Here is a 24,280-nt window from a genome sequence, read left to right on the forward strand (position 1 = left end):
TGGGTCGCTACCATTTCATTTAAAACACCGGAGGGGTTTAAAACAGGATCTGCCAAGTCTTATGGAACAAAAAATTACCCACACACAATATCCTTCAGCCACCCCAGTAGTCTACAAGAGAGGCATCGCCTGCAGCCCCACCAGTATCCCTTTCCAAATGTATTGGCCACTTTCAGATCTTCCCCCATTGTCCTGAAAATTCAAGTCTGCCATGAAGAAACATCTACTACTACTAGTTAATAGGTTTATAAGTGGACTCTCGTATTTATTTTCAGACTAAACATATAGGACAAGTAATTTTGCCACGCCTGATGCAGAGGTAAACCTTTCTTGAATTTGGAATTTTCACAAGAGATTTTTCATTTCACTTCACAAAGGTATGGAACTTCTCTTTCAAATGCTATGACATTGTAGGTTTCTGAAACCCGTTAGTGATCCTCCCAAGACCTTGAAATCCATATCACATTGTGCCGCCTACTGAATGAGTCGGTGGGAGAGGCACATGTGTTGTAGATTTAGGCTGCTGAGATAATGTGTGAATAAAAAAGACCTGAAAGTGAATTCTATTTATCACTAAGACTCCTGTAGATACATTGATGTTTCAGGCTTGTTTTGCCTAGATACACAATGCATCTTTCTTTCATCATACTCGCTGTGACTCTTTAAATACTTTAGGATTAATCCCTACATTTCTGATCTTCTAAAGCTTAAGTGTACCCATTCTTCATTTAAAACAGACCTGCGTTATTTTTTTGATCTTTATGAGCCCTACACTGCACTATATGGTCGTAGCTCTGTCTCCTCCATCCAGCCTTCCATTGAGTACATTGATCGCTGTGTCTTGTCTGTATTTCAGTTTCTGTATGTATTTTGCTTTTTCCATTGTATGTCCATTTTGCATAAAGGGGTCATGCATTGTACAGAAAAAAAATAGTGCTGTATCTGTACCATTTGCCAGCAGTCTGCATTCCAGAATGTTCCATATTTTGCTTTTGTCTGCTTGGGTTTGTAGGCCTTTTGTGGTGTAATTAATCAGACATCCCTTTTAAATGGTCTATAGATGCTATGAAAAAAAAGGCCAGAAGATCCAGGAGAAAAAGGAAGGACGAACGGGGTCTTGATCAGGACATGGATAATTCCATAACAGAAGAGTCTATGTCAAAACAAGAGTTGCAGGAGTTGCAGCAGGCTGAGGACTCTTTGAAGAGGGACTATATTTACAGGTTAAAGAAGGTATGTTTTCTCACAGAAACTCTAAGATTCTATAAGCTAAATTATTGTAATCCAAGACATGACACAGAAGATGAGGTAAGTCCAATATTTATTCATGACCTGTTCATGAATCTCCAGGGTCGCCTCTCTGACAGCCAGTTTGTCATCAACAGTCTAAGTTAAACTCCCAAGCAAGATTCGAAAGGTGATACCAAGATGGGAGGAGAGGAAGGGGAAACACAGGCAGAGACAATGGGAAGGGAAAGAGGTTGGCGGTCAGGGTAAAATTACAACACATGTTTTTTCTGAGCTTTGTATAAAAGTGGATGCATTAAGCTGCTCTACATGGAATATTATTTAAAATATTTTCCTCTGCCAATGTAACACTAAACATCCAGTTAACTCAAGCTTTCCCAACACTCGAGAGAGTACATGTACTCTATAGGCTGATTCCAGTCTTTAAAACATCACAATAAGGGACTGTGAGATCGGTGATTAATGGCCCTTCCAAAGAGGTGATTACCAATGCCCTTTCCCATATGCATCTGTTAGGAGTGTCTAGCGTTACTATGGGCACAGACATCTGAGAATTAGAAAAATGTCAACACCTCACATCCATGTTTCCATATAACCAGTGCCTAGGGAAATACCCTTTGGGTAGCTTAATCAGGAATATTTCACACACTTTTCTACCATTTCCACTTCTTCCCAAAATGGTCTGGAAGATGAGAAAAGAGCCAGTGAGACTGGTTGAAGCCACAGTAGTATTATGTTTACAAGAGAAACACAGAAATCACTAGGGACCATGGGCATACATTTTTTGTTCTGGAGGACAGTGGTCCCTAATAATTAAGGCTCCCTGTTGTCCGTTTTTACTGATTTTTACAGATAAATACAGACAGAAAACATTTTGTCTGTATTTATTTTTACATGTGGGTAAAAACGGAAATTGGGTTGCTTTTTGAGTAATTATAAATACTGTATGCCATGACTGCCAGGCCAATAGATGTGTGGATTGATAGATAAGGGCTGTAAAAAAAAGAAAGGAATTTTAGTAAAGAGGCTTTAACAGCTGTAGATATGCACAAGGTTGATACTGAAATGTGCATATCTTCATATAAGTGCACTGATTCATCTTCTACGGGTGTTCACAGCACTGAAACCTGGCAGACATTCAAGTATGAGTGCATATTTATCGGTTAAATAAATGGGGAAATATACTAATTTCAGCGTAATGCTTCCACAAAACCCAAAATAAATATGGATAAATACAGATAAAATTAGCAAAACATAAATATGGATAAATACAGACGGAAATGGCAAAACAAAAATACCATAAAACCTGGTGCCCTACTAATAATCAATACAATTATGTCAAAATGGTATCTTTATCCAAACACAAAAATATAAAAGAAGCAATATCAGTAATGCAGTGGATGCTTAGTGCATAAAACGTGCTTGGTGTTCTCATAAGTGATACACACAAGTGATAAATCGTGATCAAGACTTGAAACAATAAATAATACAGACCTGAAAATAGAGGGTGTGCCTCTGGCTATATGTAAGACCGATTTAGATTTGGTCTGTTCAACCTAGTAAAGATGCACCTGGGAGCAGGAAACCTACTGGACACCTATTACGCAGGCCTCCATCAGGGATTGACAGGAGGTTCAGACACACACTGGACCCTCCTCTCCCCATTACTAGCTTTCAGCTCCCTAGCCCCATCTGGTTTTTAAGGTCCTCATCTTGGTTATTAGAAAACCCATGATACAGAAATTCTTATGGATATCCAATCCCAAGTCAGCTAATTCCACGGTACTTCACCATAAATATAGAGTTTCCATGAACAGTGTCTTTGTCACTTGTTCTCTCACATTGGTAAGGAGGTCCTATGTCATGACAAAATATACCATTCTTTAGGTGTTTCATGATCAGGGTAATGCAGTTATGGCAACTTACAGTAATTCTGTAAGTAAATGTAACCACTTTTAGTCCTTTCTCCCCATACATGACCATGTAATGGCGAACCTTAAAACTTGTTGCGCAGGACAAAGTCTTTGCCTAAATGTTTAATAGGAAGAGCCCCTTCTGCGTCTGAACTTACAAATATACGTAATAAATTTGCAATAATTTCTCCTGAATTATAAAATATATATATATTTTGTTTTTTAAACCATAATTTTATTGTTGACAGCCAGTACAATACAAGGGCCTTGAAGGGCACCCAAGATACGTATGCAGGGTAGATTACATGAAAGTCAACATTTTCAGCAATAATAGTGGATTGATTACACAGAAGATGTATTGCAGGAGAAAATAAGAACTAAAAAGAAAAAGGGAACAACAGTGCCAAATTACCTCCGTTCAACAAATACCACAATTCTGAATGCAGGGAGAGTGTTTGCCACCCTTAGTCACGTTGAATAAAAGCACTACGGAAATGCCAATGGAATGGTGTCATAGCAGTGGTTCCTCAGCATCGGACGGGGGGCGGGGAGGCTCTAGATATAGTCCCCTGTAGTCAGCCCACCTTTTCCAAATCTTGTAATGTTTACGGGGGCATCCCGGTGCTTCAAAGACCGGGAGTTCCAGGCCTATACAAAAGTCTAGACCCCTTTTCCATACCCAAGTGACGGTGGAGATTAGTCTTTCCAGAACCGAGCAACATCTCATTTTGCCAGAGTAAAACCCATAACTAAGAGGTGGTGCTTATATCTATTGCCACTTCTATCCTCTGTAACATGCAACATGGCGAGCCTTGGTGAGGATGCAATGTCCCACCCCAAAACCTCAGACAAGCATGCCAACACCCCCTCCAGAACTTTGACAGTGATTTACAGTGCAAGCAATGAGGGGACCCGATGAGCCCAGCACGCCACAGCCTGTGTCTGGTACTGTAAGCTCTATGTAGGTATTGGAATTGAATAAGAAGCAGGTGGGCCACAATTGCTGCGCTGCGCGGGATTCCAGAGCCTCCACCCAGTCATCTTCTTCTAAAGGCCCTAAGTCTTGCTGCCATGTCTCTAGCTTTGTGCAGTGTAGTAGGGGTATTGTTGATAAGTGTGCTGTATATTTTGGGTAATTTATGGTCCCCCAGGTCGCCCATAAATGTTTTAGCCTCAATGGGGTTAAATTCAGGGATCTCTGTCAGGTGAGATATATATGGGGTAAAGGTGTGTCAGAATTTAAGATAGCAGGAAAATTGCGTGCGGGGCATTCCATACTCAGTTTGTATATCAGGGAAGGACTTGAGAGTGCATCCACGTACAACTGCCTGGACTGTATCTATCCTGATGGTCTCCCAACCTCGAAAACCGGACAGTTGTGTGAGTTGTGGTAGCTGTCCGTTGTTCCATAGTGGAGTTTCCCTAGTGAGTCTCACCCACCAACCCATCCTTCAGAGGAACGACTTCCAAATCTTAAAGACCGTGGTTGAGGCTGGTGGCAATTCTTGAAGTAATGCCCCTGAATAAAGAACCATATAGAGAGCATGGTCTCCCAACAGCCAACGTTCTACTGCGTACGCCGGATCCCCGCGGTCGCCATACCGCCAATCATTGAGGACAAGTAAGTGAGAGGCCAAGTAAGTGAGAGGCCATGTAGTATGCCTGGATATCTGGAGTGGCCACTCCACCGGAGTAGGTGGATTGGAAACAAGTCCTCAGGGCCACTCGAGACTCACTGCTCCCCCAGAAAAACCAGGCCAGGATAGCATATAACTGACGAAACCATGTCGGTTTTATCGGATAGGGATGGTTCTGTAATTGATAAAGGAGACGAGGTAGGGAAATCATTTTAAAAATAGCGGATCTACCAAAGCGATATAAGGGGAGATGGGACCATACTCACATCTGATCACCCACCTGCGTCTATAGGGGAGCGAGGTTCTAGTTCCACGCCAATGCCGGAGACGATAAGAGATATACTCCCAGATATTTAAAGCCATCTGGGACCACTACCTCTTCCTGCGACCAGTCGCCCAGCTGGTCTCCACCCCACAGCTGCCACAAATAGGATTTTCCCCGGTTCATATAAAGGGCAGATGTTTTGCCGAAGATCTGCATAATGCGGAGAAGGCGTGGATCAGTCCGGTCAAGGTCTATGAGGAAAAACAAAATGCTATGCGGTCAGACAAGCCTGGTGCCCACTCGAAGCCGCGCAGCTGCTCGTCTATGCGTATCCAAGCCGCGAGCGGCTCCATAGCAAGAGCAAAGAGAGAGAGGGAGAGCGGGCAACCCTGGCGCGTACCTCACCCAATAGGAAAGCTTCAGGAGACCGAGTCGGCTACTCAGACTGCGGCAGTTATGTCCGCCTAGAGCAAGTGAATAAGGCTCAATAACCGGGGACCGATATTTAGGCGATTTAGCAAGGCAAAGAGATATGTCCAGCTTAGGGAGTCAAAAGCTTTGTTCATTTCCGCCAACAAGAGCGCAGCAGGGGCATCGAGTCTATCAACTTAATTTCTGTTTTTTACTTCTATTTATTTTTTTACTTTGTTTTCCTCTTACTTTGATTTTCTTTCCTCTTCCCAACGTGTTTACATTTTATTAGGGTGTTTTTTTTTGCATCCTTAGTCTCTCTTCTTTTCTTGCTTGTTTTATTATTCCCTTTTCTTTTTCCGTTAAGCATACCTTTATTTTCCCCTTCCTATGACTCCTTTTTCCGGTCTCGCCTAGGCATCGCTTGCGCTGGCTCTTCGAGACATGCTGTATCTTCGGGACATGCTGTATCTGGAATATGGGTTTGAAGCCCCTCCCATCTTTTCTATTGGCTCCTCTTACTGTCCTTGGTAAATACTGTCTTTTGATTGGTGAAATAAATTGCTAGACCCTCCTTGTCAAATTTTGTACCCTCCCATACGGACTGCCCCTGTTATATGGGCTCTTACGCTGCATGTTATTTATTACTCTTTTGAAGACTATTTTACAGCTGATGGCTGCCTTTTCTTTCTTGCTTTTCCCCCTCCTGGTTCACATTATAACCCCTCCCTCCACCTCAGAGCACAAATGCAGCTTTTCCGTTCCCCCACCCTTTGTGTGCATCTTGTCCACGCTCGCTAAGTGGTCATGCTCAGCTAATGGCTGCCTTTCCTTTTCTTCAGCGTGCGCCGCTTAATTTACATTTTTATTATGCCACCACAGGAGCCAACTTGGGAGCTTTAAAGTTGGCCTCTCTCATGAAATATTGCTTTCACCCTTGTGATTCGTGTTGAGCCCTCCCCCACCCTCCGAGCACAAATGCAGAGTGTCCCTCCCCCCCCCCCCCCCCCCCTACCCTTTCGATGTGCATTGAGTGAGGCACCATCTGTGTCGTTATGTCATAGGGGTAACATTAAGGACCTTTTTAGGTCTCACCTGACCCAGCGCATGCGCTGGTCTGGCGAGACTTTTAGTAAGGGCTTCAAAAAATGCTGCCATGGCCGGCCTACAGCTTGCCTGCATGTGCACGGGCGCGCGCTTACGAGCAGAGGCGCCATATGGCTTTCCTCGTCCTGCTCATTAAGCGCATTGCTCGCCGCGCTTGATCGCGATCACTTTCACTTTCTCGCCTCTCGCTCTTCCATCTGACCTACATACAGATATTTCCTCCTTCAGTTCCGAAGTGCCCCCGCAGTGACTCCTCGTTGGTGGGCGGAGGAGGCTCTTTACTGTTCATGAATGGCAGAGATGGGAGCCTGGTTGTGGGTACAGAAGCATAGATGTGTTTTTTTGGAGCTGCTGCCTTGTCAGGGGGCATAGACTTTGAGGTATTGCAGGTAACTAGGACGCTTTCCCCTGCTTCTTCGCTCTGTTTATCCTCACCCCCCGCCATTATCTCCTTCCTTTCCCCTCTCGTCTTTCTCATCCAAACCTCTTTCTTCTAAGTTCCCACCTCTTTCACCTTTACATTCATTCTCTCTGTTTTTCCTGTTTCTGTTGCAGCAGTATACTCTTCCCTTTCTTTTCCGCATTTTTATCTCCATTTTTTATCTCCATTCTCTTTGCAATGCCGCTCTCTGTACCCTTGTATGTCAAGCCTATCAGTCAGCAAAAGCTGTCTAGTAAAGAAAGACATATTGTGGGCTGACCCAGTACATGTACGTGCTTGCAGCCTGGTCATTCATTACCATTGGTTGGCTTCACTGTCACTCTCGTTTGCCAACACGTATCCCTTTCTGCTAGAGTCCCAGATCTTCCCCGATGCCGGGGCACGGAGCATGTGCAGCCCTCCTCCGCTACAGACAGAGATGGCAAGACTGGGTGTTTTCTCATGCTGCCACGGAGCGCACGCGGCTCTTTGGAGAGCCATACATTTCCAGGCTACCTGTCACCGCTATAATAATGGGACCAGCAGTGAATTTACAGGCCATTCTTCCACGGGTCAAGTCCGGGGCAGCAGGAGAATAAATAGGATGACAAGACCTCTTGGAGGCCTCCTCATACCTTGTAAAATGCCAGTTATTCGGGTCTTCTTGGGCAGTAATTTAGTGCTTCTACTTGGTGGTACGCTGAGGGTGCTGCTTTTCCTTACTTATTCAAAGCAATGTCCGTGGTGAGTGTGAGCCACGAGCTGGCATTAGCTTGTCCATAGACAAGCTGCCAAAGTATTCACGGAGAACCCTACAGTGGGAGGGCTCTTAATGTCACTACAAAGTCGCGAGAGGGCATTAGCTGTGAAAAACAGACTGCACAGGGGTGTTAACACGTTCATAGGATTTGATGGGGTACATAAAGTGTGCGGGCAGTCAGACCTCAAAGTGTATTTTTTTGTGGTGGGGGCTGTTAACCCATTGATAGCTTCCAGGGAGTATCGGCAGTGACTGTTTTCACTGCTGCTTCATGTGTCCTGTACTCTCTTTTTACATTCCAGAAATTGACATGTTTTGCTCTCACTTCTTTCTGACATTCCAGATTCACCTCCTCTTCCGTCGACTGGGTTTGCTCCCGCCATCTCACTATATGCGCCCTCCTTTTACTATTTCATATTTTCTCCTTTTTTCTGGTTTTCATTCTCTCAATTTCCTGGGACCGCTCGCTCTCACTCTTTTCCCTCTGTCACTGAACAAAAGCATCAATTCTCTCTGGTGTATGCTAGTACCAAACACGTACATGGGAAGCATGCAGTATGTGTTTGCCTGTTTGTTTCACACCAACCATCCTTCATTGTTAACCCGTAGTGCTTGGAATCTCTTGCGTTTTGTCTCTGTGATTCCTACAAACTGCCCCTGTCAGGTTTGTCTCACATCGCCTGATTGCATATTCTTTATTCTTTTCTTGGGATCCTGTGTTTATGCCATAAATCACCTCTGTTCTTTAATTGTTACGCTTTCTTTTCTTATCACCATATATTATTTTATTGTCCCCCTCTTGTTTAACCTGTCTCTTTGTATCTCCTCCCGTTTAAGATTTTTTATTGAGAATCTTTCAGAGAAAGGAACATAATAATTCACACCATACACAAATTATCAATTTGCTACTGTTTTCTCCTTCATACCCCTTCTCTCTTTCAAAGTCATCCCTTGTTTTTTCTTTTGCCTTTTAATTTACATATAGCTTTTATCTGACACTGGTCTGTGTCTGCGGTGAGTGGCATTCTAAAGGAGTTGTTGCATACAACTTACATGGCGGGGGGTGTACCGAGGTGTAAGACAATCGTGGGAAGAGCCTTGGAACACACTGGGTTCTGTCAATCTTGCACTCTGGGCTCCATTTTCTCCTTCAGTCTGTAGTAGTGCAGCCCCAAGAGCTGATGTCAGGCTCTCTAGGGACCTCTAGTAACGACCTGTGGTAGTGCAACATAGTGCACCCAGCGCTCTATATTCCTATCCAGGCACCTCTAGGGACTACCTGTGGTAGTGCACCATAGCTCACCCTACGCTGGCACTGGCTGATAATGTGCTGCATGGCTATACACTTATAAGGTCCCAAAGGCGAGACCTATTGGCTATGCCAATGCTTGTTTACAGGTGGTCGCCAGGGCATAACTTTAACAAACATCATCACATGGTCTGCTCTTTTGGGCAGTTTTATAGGCTAGCTGATCTGGTGCGGGCCAGTATTGCATCGCTGCCATCAAGCTTGTCTATGCTGCTATGTGTGTGTGTCTTGGCTTCACCTTCCAGTGCATCTAAACCCGAACTCCATCCCGCAGGTTTCAAGTGCTGAGCTGCTCCCTGGGCAAGCATGAATCAGCCTCGGAGGGAGGCTGTGTGGCCCCCCTCGCTTTAAAAAAAAAAAATTAATTAATTTGAAAGAAAGGGGGTTGGGGTCCTCCTGCCTCCTCCCTTTAAGGCCCCCCTCCTAAAAAAACAAAAAAAGATGCCAACTTGCTGGAGGCCCCGCTCTCTTTCTACACTACTCTGAAAACACGTCTCCTGGCACGCTCCTGGTTGAGGGAGGCAGTCCCCTTCACTGCTGAGAGTCCTTGGGGGCTAACCAGACCTCCTGTTACCTCCAGTAAGCCCCCAACAGTGGTATTGCCCCCTTTCCCTCCATCCTGCAAACTCACATCGCAGCGCACTGCTGGTGGGGGATGAGGTCCCCTTACCTCCTGAGGGCCTCAGGAGGCAAGTGGACTTCTTCCCCAAAGCAGCAGTGCGCTAGGCGACTCGTTTGCTAAGTGGTGGAGAAAAGGGGCGTGGCCTCTGATGACTTCTCAGTAATTTACTTGTGTGGGTCTTACTGGAGGAAACAGGAGGGCTAGTTGGCTCCCAAGGGCCCCCAAGAGCCAAGGGAACTTCATACCCCAACTAATAGTGTGCCAGGAGGCGCGTTTGCAGATTGTTGGAGAAAGGGGGCATGGCCTTCTAGAAGTTTTCAGGAATCCTGTTGTGTGATGGACTTACTGGAGGTAACAGGAGGGGTTGTTGGCCCCCAAAGACGTCCTTGTAGGGCAACTACCCCTCCTGTTACCTCCCGTAAGTCCCACACAGCAGGATTGCTAAGAGGTCTTCGGAGGCCACGCCCCCTTTCTCCACCACTCTGCAAACGCAGCTCGTGGTGTACCACTGGTTGGGGGATGAAGTCCACTTTACTCCTGAGGGTCCTTGGGGGTCTAGAATCCCTCCTGGTACCTCATGTAAGTCCTACACAGCTGGATTCATGAGAGCTGGTTGGAGGCCCAGCCCCCTTTCTCCACCACTCTCCAAACTTGACTACTAGTTATAAAACCATTGAAATTCACTGGGGGGAAAAAAACATAAGTTTCAGGGACGTTATAGTTGGGAATTAGCATTTCAAAAAACCTCAGAAACTCACTGAAATTAGGGCACCTGGGTAGTTTATTAATCCCGGCTGACCCAGATGTAGTAGCTTTTTGTTACCAGACAGCGCTTGGGGCTGAGTTTAGGCTTTTCCTCGAACGGCTAGGAGACCCTAATTACTATAAGCGGATCCGGTTTAAGACTGTGAAGGATGCCACCCGTTTCTGGCAGGAAATCTGTAATAAATTCTCTTTAGCGTTTTTTTTTTTTTTTTTTTTTTTTTTTCCAAAAAGTTTATTGTGCAGAAAAAAAAAAAGGTACAAGCACGGGCCTACAACCACCTGGGCCGGCCGCTAGTATTCAAAATGATCAAACAGTTCAAAAAACAATGACTGGCCCACAGGGGCTCCGCTAAATTACAGGAGATCAAACTGCACATAAAGGGAAGTCAGGATACACCCTTTTAACATAAATATCAACAAAAGTAAAGAAAAACAAAAGGCAAGGCGAAAAACATTGAAAGGGCGTCTAACCACGGCAGGGGAACTCCACACCCGACCACCCAAGGGTGGTCAAAAAAAAGGAGGCATGAGAGGGAGGGGGGGCCACGGGAGAACCAAATCTATACTCAGATGAACGAAATAAGCAAGGAACCCTCAAGGATCAGGGGGACAAGGCAACCTCAGATGTATCCACCAGGGGGGGAGAACAGATAGTCCCTCGATACACATTCCACTGACCCCAGATTCTACCCCATGCCCCCGGTTTACCACGAGCCACATACAGTCTTCTCCCTGAACATGCACCAGTCCATGTTCTCCTTCCATACGGACACGGTGGGAGGCCGTTGGGAACCCCAAAGCTGCGCTATATCTCTCTTTGCGATCATGTTCCCCAGGGCCGCCCACCGAGCCTGGGCCGCATTATAGTCATTGGGCTCCCACACATTCAGAACACATCGACGCACCTCCGGCAGCAGAGCGACCCCAGTGACTCGTCTCATAACCTCATGCACCTGGCGCCAATATTCCGCCACCTCGCGGCACTCCCAGAGGATGTGGAGAAAGGTGGCACTGAGCCCGCAGCCACGCTTACAGAGCCCGTCGTCAGAAAACCCCATCGAGACCAGACGGGGACCCGTCACATAAACACGATGGAGAATCTTAAGCTGGACCAGACGGAGACGGGCCGGGATGGCAACCCCCTTAGGGGATGACAGCGCAGACTGCCAGTCCTCGTCGTCCAACTCAACCCCATCTCCCGTCCATGCCTCCCGAAGACGCACCAAGAGGTCAGCCCGATTATTTATTAGTTTTTTATAAATCAGGGAGATAGTACTGTCGGGGACGTGTCTGTCGAGTATGCGGTCCTCGAGAGGCGAAGAAACCGGGACCGGGGTCCCCTCCCCAAAGACCGAGAGCAGGGCATGCCGAACCTGGGCATAGTGGAAGAACTCCCTTTCACTAAGCTCGTACTCGCTCTGAAGCGCCGCGAAGGATTTAACCGCGACTTTAACCCATAGGTCCCCCACTCTGCTAATGCCGATCGTATCCCAGTGCTCAAAGCCTTTCGTTGTCCAGAGGCTTCCCAAGCGCTCCGAGGCAAATAACGGAGTAGCACACGTTAAACGCTCACTCCAGCCCACCGCTACATTCGCCGCCTTCCACACACGTACCGCAATCCTAGTAGGGCCCGTGAGGGTCCTTCCGGCAGATCGAGAGTAAAGCGCTCTGTTATAGTTACCGCCGGGAAGCAGGAATTTATCCATCTCATATGCCGGGTTCGAACCAGGAGCATACGTAGCATGGTTAATGGCAGACAGCTGGGAGGCCCAATAGTACCTTCTAATGTCAGGAAGCGCGATGCCCCCGTCATACCAGGGGAGTGTCAGCTTTGCCAAAGCGATACGCGCACGACCGTCCCAAACCAGTCTCCTCTGCAAACTCTCCACTTCCCTAAAGTAGGCCGCCGGAATGACATCGAAGGAGTTCTGGAGTGCATAAAGAAATCTGGGAAGGGACATCATTTTAAACAGTGCTGCGCGACCAAGTGGAGACAAGGGCAACTTACACCACCGAGCCGTATCCACCCTCAAACGCCGGAGTGGAGACAGGAGATTCTGCTCGTAGCGGACCGCCGGATCCAACGAAACGTACACCCCCAAGTATTTAAAGCCGGATTGAGATGTTTGGATCGGGAGCCGAGGCGGCAAGAGAGGAAGGCCACCGGAGATAGGATACACGCAAGATTTGGACCAGTTAATTATCAAACCCGAATTTCTCCCGAAGGAAGTAAGGACATCAAAAAGCTCATTGAGCGACGTCCGCGGCGAGGTGAGGTACAAAAGAATATCGTCCGCGTACAACGAGACCCGATCCTCGAAATCCGGGGCCCACCGGATCCCTCTGATCGCGGGCTCCCAGCGGAGCCAGGCAGCGAGCGGTTCCAAGGCGAGAGCAAAGAGCAGAGGGGACAACGGGCACCCCTGCCTAGTACCCCTCCCGAGAGCGAAAGGCCGAGAAACCCGCCCATTGACAACAACCTGAGCCATTGGTCCAGCATAAAGGAGCTTCACCCAACTAATATATCCCTCCCCAAAGCCAAACTTCGCCAAGACGGCCCAAAGGAACGGCCACTCGATGGTATCAAAGGCCATCGTTGCGTCTAGGGAAACCAATATGGCCGGTTCAGAGAAGTACTCCGCCCTAGCGAGGACGCCATGCAGACGCCGCAAGTTGAGAGCGGTATTACGATGAGGGATAAAGCCGCATTGATCCGGATGTATCAAATCACATATAACGCTCAGCAAGCGATTAGCGAGGACCTTGGCAAGGATTTTCGGTTCGGCATTTAGGAGGGAAATAGGCCTATATGAGGCACAGCGGTCTCGTGGCTTACCGTCTTTGGGAATCACAACTATAGTAGCCAGACGCTGGTCGTCGGGAAGGGAACCCCGCTCGAGCGACTCCAGAAACATACGACGGAGGAAAGGCGCGATTTTATCCGGGCGCAGTTTATACAGTTCAATCGGCAGTCCGTTGGGGCCCATAGCCTTGCCCGAGCGAAGGGAACGAATCGCGGTAGCAATCTCGTCGAAAGACAGGAAGGCATCCATCTGCTCACGGTCCTCGACGGATAAGCCGGGCAAGGCAATGTCCCGCAGCAAGAGACGAGAGTCATCCCCATCTCTATCAGACACCGGGGAGTACACCGCCCGGAGGTGGTCAGCAAAACACTCCACAATCTCACCAGGGTCAGTCACACACACTCCATCCGAAACCCGAAGCTCCGGGACCACACGATTCACTCTCTCCTTCTTATCCAACCAAGCAATCAGTTTACCCGCCTTGTCCCCGGCATCATACAACCTACCCTGCTGCTCCCTATACATGGTCTTGGCAGCGTCAGTAACAAGAGACTTATACTCAAACTGCTTCAAGCTGAGGGCATGAAGCCCATCCTGAGTGACACCCGTCTCCAAAGCTGCCTCCAGCCCCGATATTTCAGTCTCCAGCTTCACCACCGCCTCATTCTTAACCCTCTTAGCCACCACTATCTGGGATAGGGCATGCCCGCGGAGCACTGCTTTGAAGGCTTCCCACAGGGACACTGAGGACAACACCGACCCCTCATTCTCGAGAAAATACTGATCAATCGACTTAACCAGGCTATCACGAATCTTGGGGTCTCGCAGGTACCAAGGGTTGATAGGGGCGATCCGCCCAGCGGACCGCGTCCCGGTGTCGAAAAGCAACCACAGTGGGGAATGATCAGAGATACCCCGGGCCAGGTGCTTAACCTCTCGAATCTGGGCAGTCTGGGCTGCGGGCATAAGAAAATAATCCAATCTGGAGAGACTCCCATGGGCCCCAGAGTGAAATGTGTACTGACACTGTGTCGGATGCATTAACCTCCAACAATCCACCAGACCGAAGGTCTCCAAGAGTCCGCCGAGCCACGCCTGGGCAGCAGGGAGGGCCCTGGGCGGGTGGCGATCCAGATCACCCGAGACAACCGAATTAAAATCCCCACCCATAAGCAACAGACTGTCAGGAAGCTCAAGCAGCATACGACCCAAGTCTGAGAAAGTGGAGTTCTGGAGGCCCGGGGGAACATAGACCGAGACCAAGGAAAGGGACTGTCCCTCCCACCTCCCAGTCAGAGCCACATAGCGCCCTCTGTCGTCTAGGACTACCCTGGTGATCTCTAGCGGAAGTGAAGATCGTAGGAGAATGCCTACCCCTCTAGAGCCAGTGGTGAAACCGGAATGGGCCACGAGCCGGTATCCCCCCCCTGTTCATGGCATGACAAACGTTACCAACCAGATGCGTCTCCTGTAAGAATACCACATCAGGAGTCAAACGACGCAAATATTGCAGCACAACACCCCGTTTGATACGGTCACCCAATCCGTTGACGTTCCAAGACATCAATCTCAACCCGTCCCCCCCCATCCCCTCCAGTAGATCAAGGGTCCCCCAGCAAATAGCGCGACACCCGAAACTGAACCAGAGCCAATACCTCGCCTTGAAAACAAAAAACACAAATCCAAACAACCCCTCCCACCCACCAACGCCCCCCCCGAATCCAACTCCCCCCCACCCTGCACCCCTGCGGTCCAAAAAACCACCCCAACTTGCAGTGTGCCTGTCGCCCTACAAACCCCATTCTACGAAAAGACCCCGGAGGAGGAAAGGGACCCGTCCCTGCCCGCCCCCCACACAGATCATAATGAAACAAAATACACAAAAGAAGTAGAACCCAGCCGAACAAAACAAAATGGCAAAGTCAAGGACCAAAAGTCACTCCGAAGGAGGCCCGCCACCCTCGGTACCAGCAGAAGGCCCAGGCCGGTCACCCCGGTCCGGCAGCGAATCCAGCCAGTCACTCACAGTCGCAGGACAGTCAAAAAAGGTAGTCCGATCTTCGTATTCCACTCGGAGCCTAGCAGGAAAAAGCATAGAGTACTTAAGACCCAGGTCCCGGAGACGACGCTTCACCCCCTGGAAGCCCATCCGCTGTTTCTGGACCAGTTGGGTGAAGTCCGGGAAAAAGTTAATGGATGAGTTCTCATATCGGACCGGGCCATGGACCCGTGAGGCCTGCAGAATCGCATCTCGGTCTCTGTAGTGAAAAAGTTTTGTAACAATAGGCCTCGGGGGAGCTCCCGGTCGCGGCCGACCGCCTGGAACTCGATGGGCCCGCTCCACGGCAAAGAACTTACTCAGGCCAGCGGGGGCAAGCTGTTTGAGGATGAGCTCCTCAACCATAAGATCAACCGGGCGGTTGTCGGAGGTCTCCGGAACACCTATGACGCGGATGTTATTGCGTCGAGCCCGTCCCTCGAAGTCCTCCAGCCGCCGGGCCATTAGATCGTTGGCCGACTTGAGGTCGCCAAGAGCAGTCTGCAGGTCCGACACATCCGTACCAAGGGTGGACGTCCGCACATCCAGCGATTGAACCCTCTCATTGGTCTTAGAGAGATCCGCCCGAATTAGCGTAATATCAATGGCCACCGTGTTGATTTTACGGGCCAAGGCCTCGTACTGCGAAGCGATGGTCTCCTTGATGCCGTTAATGGCGCCCATGATGTCCTGCAATGACAAATCCGGAGGGACGGACGGGCCACCACCGGCATCATCCGGGAGAACACTGGCCGTCCCAGGGGACCCCTTGCCTTCAGTGTAGCAGTCCATGTTGTTAGTCTGGACCGGCCCCCCGCGTAGGGATGTCTTGGTCTTACGCCTCTCGGGATCCCCCCTGCCTCCCATGTGGACCACGCTCGCCGAGGGGGACCACCGAGCAAGCGTCGAAGGGGCACAGGCAAAGCAGGCACGAGCCGTACCAGAGACCGCAATGTGGCGGTGCGAGGGGATCAAAGTCAATGGGCACACTGGTATCAGGCAGAGGCAAAGGCACCAAGCGAGGGCCGAGTGAATCCCCAGCCGCACAAAGCAATTCCACTGTCCAGCCCCTCAGAGATCCGAAAGTGAAACAGAAAGTGATGGGACGGCCGTTGGCACAGCCCCGATGCCGTTGTTGTTCAACTATGCCCCGGCTCCACAGTTCACCTTCGCACCGGGCACATCCATCGGTTGGGCCTCAAAAGTTCAAACCACCATAGATCAGGATTCCCAGGTCCAATTTGGTTTCTGAAAAGAGTTTAGGGTTCAGCCAACGTTCATCTTCCAGATTCCGTCAACCAAGTCAGGATAAAGTCAGGATAAGTTCCGAGGAGCAGCGAGGGTCCGGGGAGCCCTATGCTCACGCGACCATCTTGGATGCGTGCTAGGCTCCTCCTCCTCTCTTTAGCGTTTTTAATACAGAATCACAGTTATGGGATAATCCTGCCTTCCCATCAGTATTTCAGGATTCTATAGGTATGGCATTGGCACGAGATGGAGCTCCGACTATTAGGCAGCTGTAGGATCTGAATGGTTTCTGCTTATTTGCCAGTCTGCAAGCTATCCATGGGCTCCCTAACCACTATTGTTTCAAGTATCTACAAGTGAGGGATTGCTTTTTGTCGGGGTGTAACCACCTGGCGGATCTTGAAGGTACAGAGCTAACTTTATATACATTAGATAAAAAAAACATCCATAAGTGCGATATATCAGGATTTTGTCTCAGTACGCCACTGATGATAATGAGGGATTGGCAACAAAATGGAATCGGCTTCTATCCTCCGACATCCTTGCTTCAGAGATTCTGAGGGCACTGAAGATCGGCGATATGTTTGGTACACTCCATTAATCTCAAAGTATAACAGTTTAAGACTATTTGCCTTTTATACTACACTCCTGAGAGGATCTCCACATGGGGCGCCAATATATCTGGTGATAAAGTCAGGTGCCCCAAATGGACTTTCTTAGCCACCAACATTGTACATGTTTGCCATATGCCCAGCCCTGCACAGTTTTTGGGACGGGGTAACCAGGCTAATGTTGTCTGGCATAGGATTCCAAGTCTCGCCATCCCCTAAAGATACTGATGGGGGTCAAGTCTGAATACGAAGGGGGAAATAAGAGCTCATCGACAATAATGATTCTCTGTGCTCAATTATGTAAAGCCCGGGCATGGATTTCTGCTATTCCCCCAAAGGCAGTTGAATGGTGGGCCCCTCCTGAGATATGTCTGAGTCTGAGGTGGCCTTGGCTAAAGGTGGAGGTCCCTCTTCTTTGAGGAAATTTGATAACATCTGGGCAGGTTTTAACTGGGATTTATAATCAATTAAAAGAGAAGGAAGGGAAGAAGAAAGGTAAGGAAACAAGTTTCATTTTTCCTTTTTTTTTCTCTCACTTTCATATGGAAGGATGGTACTGACTGTGTTTCTCTTTAGATGATAGTTAATTGATGTTGTTAACTTGGTCGTTTTTGTGATCTCTATGCTCCGGACCACATTATGCTACACATATAGTATGAAATATTCTACATATGAATTTACTTCTATGAAGTATCTGTATTGAACATTTCTGACTTGGAAAAGCATAAATAAATACCTTCACTGAAAAAACTGAGGTTACAAGGACGTTATAATTAGGAAAAGGAATAAAATAAACCTTAGAAATTCATTGAAAAAAAACAAAGGTTAAAGAGGCGCTATAGTTAGGATCAGGTTTCACTCATACAAAACTGGAGAAATACAGCAGTTATAGTTAGCTGAGATAACCATAACTCGTGCCCCTGCAATCCACTGCTTATGACCTCACATATTACATCAATCATGGCATGGTCAGTAACATCACTGATTACATCTCATATGACCTCACTGATGACATTCACAGAACCAATCACACACCCACTCACACCCCAATATAACTTTTCATATACCCACACCAACTTCCACACTACCATTCTCAAAACCATGGACACACCTATTCCACTACTTACACATCCACTCACTGATTCATAGGTCTACACACACATACACTCAGTCACCCATACACCAACTCACTCACTTATACAGCCACTGATATATCCACTTATACACCCATACAGCTACTCACACACTGCCCATAGAGCTACTCGCTCACCCATTGGGTGACTCACACAGCCACTTACCTATACATTTATACACACACACACACACTCACTTATTCATACAGATACTAACACATACTCACTGACATATAACATCACTGACCCAAGCACTTGCTCACCCATACAGCCACTCTCACAATCACTCTCACAATCACTCACACAATCACTCACACATATACGACAACACTCACCCATACTGCCTTTCACATATGCAGCTACTCATCCATTTGCCACGGACACATCCATTCTCTAAACGACACCTCAGTCACCCATACAGCCCCTTACAGATGCACTCACAAACCCATACAGCCACTGACTCACCCATTCACTCATCCATGCAGACAGTCACACACCCTCATCCACCCACACAGACACTCATGCACTCATACACCCATACAGATACTCAGGCAACCAATCACCCATTCATCCATTCACATACCCATTCACCAACCAATAAAGCCACTTAGACACCAACTGACAGACTGAAACAGACATTCACACAACCTACTCACTCACTCATACATTCAAGGAGACACCTAATCACTCACTTGTTCAGTCAGTCATGCACCCACTGAATCATCCGTAGAGACACTCATTCACCCATTGATTCATAAATACACCTTGGTATATATATTTAACACTCATAAACCTTTTAAAAACAGTCACTGGATAATCTCATCGGTGTTAGAAAGTTAGAAATGGGTTTTCTAGTTGGCTAGGGTATGCACCTAAGCCAGGCAGAACCCAATGCTCTAGTAAGGGTAAGGAAGTTCCTCACCCAAGATAACCCCTGCTCACCTGCTTGGTAGGTTGGCAGAGCATTCAGAATTATCCCAGAGGCAATGTGTAAAGCATTTGCACAACACAAACACACACTAGGCACACCACAAAAAAGACTCCACACATGATTATATAAAAATATTCTTTGTATTGCATATAAAACAAATTAGACCATAATCACATAAATCACTGTGCCCCTAGGCACTTGTCGTGAAGTCACATCGATCATCAAATCACATTGCCATAGGGCACTTGTCATAAACAACAATTGGTGCATTAAGGCAAATATTTATAAGCTGCCGCTGTTATCAAACATTGGCAGGCATAACATCACAGCTAGCTCCCTGAGGAGTCCACAGACTGTTTGCATCACATGAAATCCATATGTAACCACAAACCCGTTGGGTCATAGGTAAAGCACACCATCAGGGCCTAAGAATGCCGCTGTGTTACGCAGGGATGTTCGAGTGTGGTTTTTACCACATAAATTAGTACGGAAATGTACTATCTGAAATAACAAGTCACGTCTAAAAATGCAGGAATACTATTTAGTCAAACAATTTAGACACAAATATCAAAGACACATCATTAATCAAAAATAACACTATACAATCTAATTAGATTAAAATCACAGCAATGCAATGCAAAGAAAAAGAGAAAGAAAAAATTAATATCAAAGTACAATGAAGCACAACAACCTTAATCAAAATGCTAAATAAAATGGTTAAACGGTAGCACCATTGTAGTGAAAAAATACACTGCAAGAGGTGGTTAACGAATGGGCAGATAAGTAGCCCTTTTATACATATGAAATGAGGAACTGCAAGATCTCATTTTGGCAGGTGCTTGACCGCAGAACATAATAAAAGTTTGGACTTTTTTTTTGAATAGCTGTGTCACTGATTTACAATAAAGGTTTTAAAAAAAAAAAAAAAAAAAAAGTTTGGACTTTTTATCAAAAACACTTTTCGTCACCTCTCGGAAGCTTTAGGGTGGAAGCTCCTTATAAGGCTATTGTTTGTTTTATGTCCTGTTGCTATTTTTGTTTCCAACGCTGCAGAAAGTCCAAGTTGGCCCCCACTCTATTCTTAGCCAATCTTGTTCTTCTAGATGACAGATGCATCCTGTTATTGCTACATCTTCTTGATGTTCAGAAAGATTGCAGAGGAGAGATGCATCTTGGGTTACAGGAGGGTGTGAGGCCTACTGCCTCTGTAGATGCTCAAGGCAGTGTGGACAATTTTAGTACAACCCTGTTTATGGGCTGGCAGGGACATTTGAGACTCTCATGCTTCAGATGTGGACAGAATGGGCATGGGGCACTATATGGTAAAACTAGACCCTGCTTTAGGGGCAATCACCAGGTAATCATGGTGTCCCAAAGCCCCCTTTGTACTTAACTGTGCAACCGCAGTGCTTTTGTGCTGCTCGTAGGGGATGCATGGTAGTTGTGGGGCCCCCCGTAGGGGTCAAGGATACCTGCGAGCCTCACACAAGCTTTGGACCACAGCGGGTGAGCCGCAGGAACGGGGCCTCCGTCGAGCGTTACTACCCTGTCCTGCAATCTCATTTCCTGCATCCACAATAGGGCCCCCAACAGTGAGTGGTAGCTGCCTGCGACACGTGGCGCAGCCTGTGAGGAATATGTGGAGGTGCCCGGCCACTCTGCTCGGCCAAAGGTAGCAACCGTTTTCCCATAATGCCCGTGCAACCAAAAACAGTGTCCCCTAAAGGTCCGCAAAGGACTGCAGCCCGCAGACACGGGCTCAGCCTCTGTCACAGATGTGGTGGGGCGTGACCAGGCCTCTCAGGTGGAGGGGGGGTGGGCAGCTGTGCCCACCTCCGTAGGCCCCAACTCACCGGGACCTCTCTACCGCAATCTCCCAAGGACCGCTCTCGGCCCCGCCCTGGTCTCCTCGTTGAGACCCAATGCTGACGGGTGCCCTCCCTTGGCACTCTCCAGCCAAGGCTACGGTTCCGTCCAGGTGGGGCTGGTGGGAGCCCACGAGGCTCCGGCTTGCTCTTGTGGTTGGGTCCCGCCTCCCTCTGTTGTCGGCGTTGCCCCAGCAACTCAGAGGAACTCCCAGCCGGGATTCATCACTGCCTAGTCTGCCATCTGGGGCCACTTAGCAGAGCCCTGGCTGCTGATCAGGAAAAAGGATGCCTGAAAACAGGCCGCTAGGGAGAGGGAGAGCACTTCCTTCACCTACGCTCCCCCCTCCTGCAGCTCCAAGACCATGACAAAAGTGCTTCTTTAAAAAAAAAAAAAAATCACAAGGGGCAATCCATCACAGCTTCTTGTTAGAGCCTGCTGCTGATCCTAGGAGAGCGCTCACCACTCGCTTCTACTTCTGGAAGTAGACTTGCTTTTAAAGCAGGGAGGTGGGGGGGGGGGACACCACCCAGACCCTGGAGAACACTGGGACATAGAACGAGGTACAGGCAGGCCAGCACACAGGGTCACTTGGCACAGTGGCCATCCCTTCAGCCTCCCAGCAAGCAGCAGATTAGTCTCACAAGCAAGAAGTCCAAAATGGCGGTTCCTTCTGAGGCGTAGCAGTCCTCTGGTGTAAAATGCAGCGTCTGGTTGTAAGTCCCATGCAGTTTCTTAAACTATGAGGTCACAGCCCCTGAACTTATACTCCACAAGTCTTTGTTCTGGGGGCACTTCAATCACTTTTTAGAAGTGCACAACACCCCTATTCACATCCCAAGTCCTGGCCCCAGACACACTACAGGGGGGTGGAGACGGCATTGTGAAAGTCATGCACAGCCCTATTCAGGTGCAGATGCAACACCTCCCACCACTCTAAATGCAGATCAGGCCTATTCAGGTACAAGGGAAACTCCTCCCACCACTCTAAATGCAGCCAAGGTCTATTCAGCCCAGCGCTGAATCACTGAGGAAAGGCAGGACACACCTCAACCCCCCTTTGGGACTGTCTAGAGTGAATGCGAATCCCCTTCTCCTGTCCGTCTCAACCAGATGTTAATTACACATACAGGCAGGGCACAAATAGTTGTATGCACACATAAATGCCTACTTTTAAAAGTAGCATTTCTAAAGTAGTAACAACAAATCCACTTTCAGCAATAAGCAGGATTTATTACAACTATTCCAAACATGGCCACGCTAGCCCTTTCATATCAGAAATTACCACTGAAGCACATATCTTGGAATTCCCAATGCAAACCTATGAGAGGGCAGCCTCACAGCAGTGAGGAACCAAATAGGCTGTTTGTCACTACCAGGACATGACACACAGTTAAGGCACATGTCCTACCTTATACCTACACAGCACCCTGCCCATAGTGCTAGCTAGGGCCTACCTTAGGGGTGACTTATATGTAGTAAAAGTGGAATTTAAGACGTGGCAACCACTTTAAATGCCATGTCACTGCGGCAGTAAACTGCATGCGCAGGCCCTACAGCGGCGTGAAACCGGTTTGAAAGGCTACTTTGTTGGGTGGCTCAAACAGCGCTGCAAGCCCACTAGTAGCATTTAATTTACATTCCCTGGGTATGAAAGATACCACTGTACAAGGGACTTACGGGTAAATCAAATATGCCTGACAGGTGTAGACCAGTCTTACCAAGTTTACAAGAGAGAGCACATGCACTTTAGCACTGATCAAGAGTGGTAAAGTGTCCAGAGTCATAAAACTAACAAACCGGTAAGAAAAATTAACGGAGGTAGGCAAAAAGTTAGGCAATCACCCTGCAAAAAGGGCCAGTTCCAACAATCAGTGATGTCATGAGTGATGTAATATGTGAGGTCATAAGCAGTACATTGTGTGGGCGCGAATTATAGTTAGCTTAGCTAACTATAACTGCTGAATTTCTCTTGTTGTTTACGAGTGAAACTTGAGCCTAACTATAATGTCTGTGTAAGCTTTGTTTTTCTCAGTGAAATATATATATATATATATATATATTCACTGAAAAAACCATAGGTTTCACACACGTTATAGTTAGGAAATAGCATTTAAAAAACCTTGCAAATTCACTGAAAAAACCATAGGTTTCACACATGTTATAGTTAGCTGGACATTTTACTGATAAAAAACCAATGAAATTCCCCCGTTATAGTTAATGCAGGCAACTATAACTCACGCGACCGCAATCCTCTGCTGATGCTAATACTGTATTTAGACAATTATTTGCCCATGTCTTCTTCCATTAAATTTTAGCTATACATATATTACAAATATTTTTTTTTCATAAAGACACATATGTCATCAGCAGAGGATTGCGGTCGCGTGAGTTATAGTTGCCTGCACTAACTATAACGGGGGAATTTCATTGTTTTTTTATCAGTAAAATGTCCAGCTAACTATAACATGTGTGAAACCTATGTTTTTTTCAGTGAATTTGCAAGGTTTTTTAAATGCTATTTCCTAACTATAACGTGTGTGAAACCTATGGTTTTTTCCAGTGAATTTGTAAGTTTTTTTAAATGCTAAGTTACTTTACGCCATTCGTGGCGTGCGCGCCCACTTAACGCAGTTCGTTCCATGCGCGCACGGTGCGCTTCGCGCACCATGCGCGCACAGTGAGCACGCGGTGCGCTTCGCGCACCGCGTGCCCACTTTACGCAGTTAGTGCCATGCACGCACGGGCACACGGTGCGCTACGCGCACCGCGTGCCCACGTTACGCTGGATGGGCCATGTACGCACGATGCGCTTCGCGCACCATGCGCACATGGAGGACATATTATGCGCTTCGTTGCGAAAGGAAATCTTTTTGCTTTTCATACAGTAAGAAATATGCCATGCACAAATGATGCTCTGCGGGCACCATTTGCACACGGGATGGGGAGAGTGTGGTTGGTATTTTTGTTTTATTTTGGCAATTTTTAGCGTACGCGTACGGTAAGCGTAATCGCCGATTTTTCGAAAAAAATCAAAATTGATTTTTTGACCTTGGGGATTCATTGGGGACACCATCATCAAGGCTATGTGATTAGGAGCTGTCTAAACAGCCCCTTTACATGTTTTTTCCCTTTGTTAATCCTCCACCCCTCAGAGTGCGAGAGAGAAAATGGCGGCCGCCGCTTCCTGG

At 47.5% G+C, this 24,280-nt stretch overlaps 1 protein-coding gene across 1 annotated transcript in view; it reads left to right on the forward strand.

Moving 5' to 3' along the window:
• TUT7 (terminal uridylyl transferase 7) overlaps positions 1-24,280 on the forward strand; it is a 1,376,479-nt gene that overhangs the window by 66,354 nt on the left and 1,285,845 nt on the right. The window contains exon 2 of the mRNA XM_085632922.1: positions 1,061-1,233. Within this exon, the coding sequence (XP_085489048.1) occupies positions 1,061-1,233 (173 nt within the window). The remainder of the gene's footprint in view (positions 1-1,060; positions 1,234-24,280) is intronic.

The sequence above is a fragment of the Triturus cristatus genome, chromosome 2_1 (assembly GCF_964204655.1).
Source record: "Triturus cristatus chromosome 2_1, aTriCri1.1, whole genome shotgun sequence".
Lineage (NCBI taxonomy): Eukaryota > Metazoa > Chordata > Amphibia > Caudata > Salamandridae > Triturus > Triturus cristatus.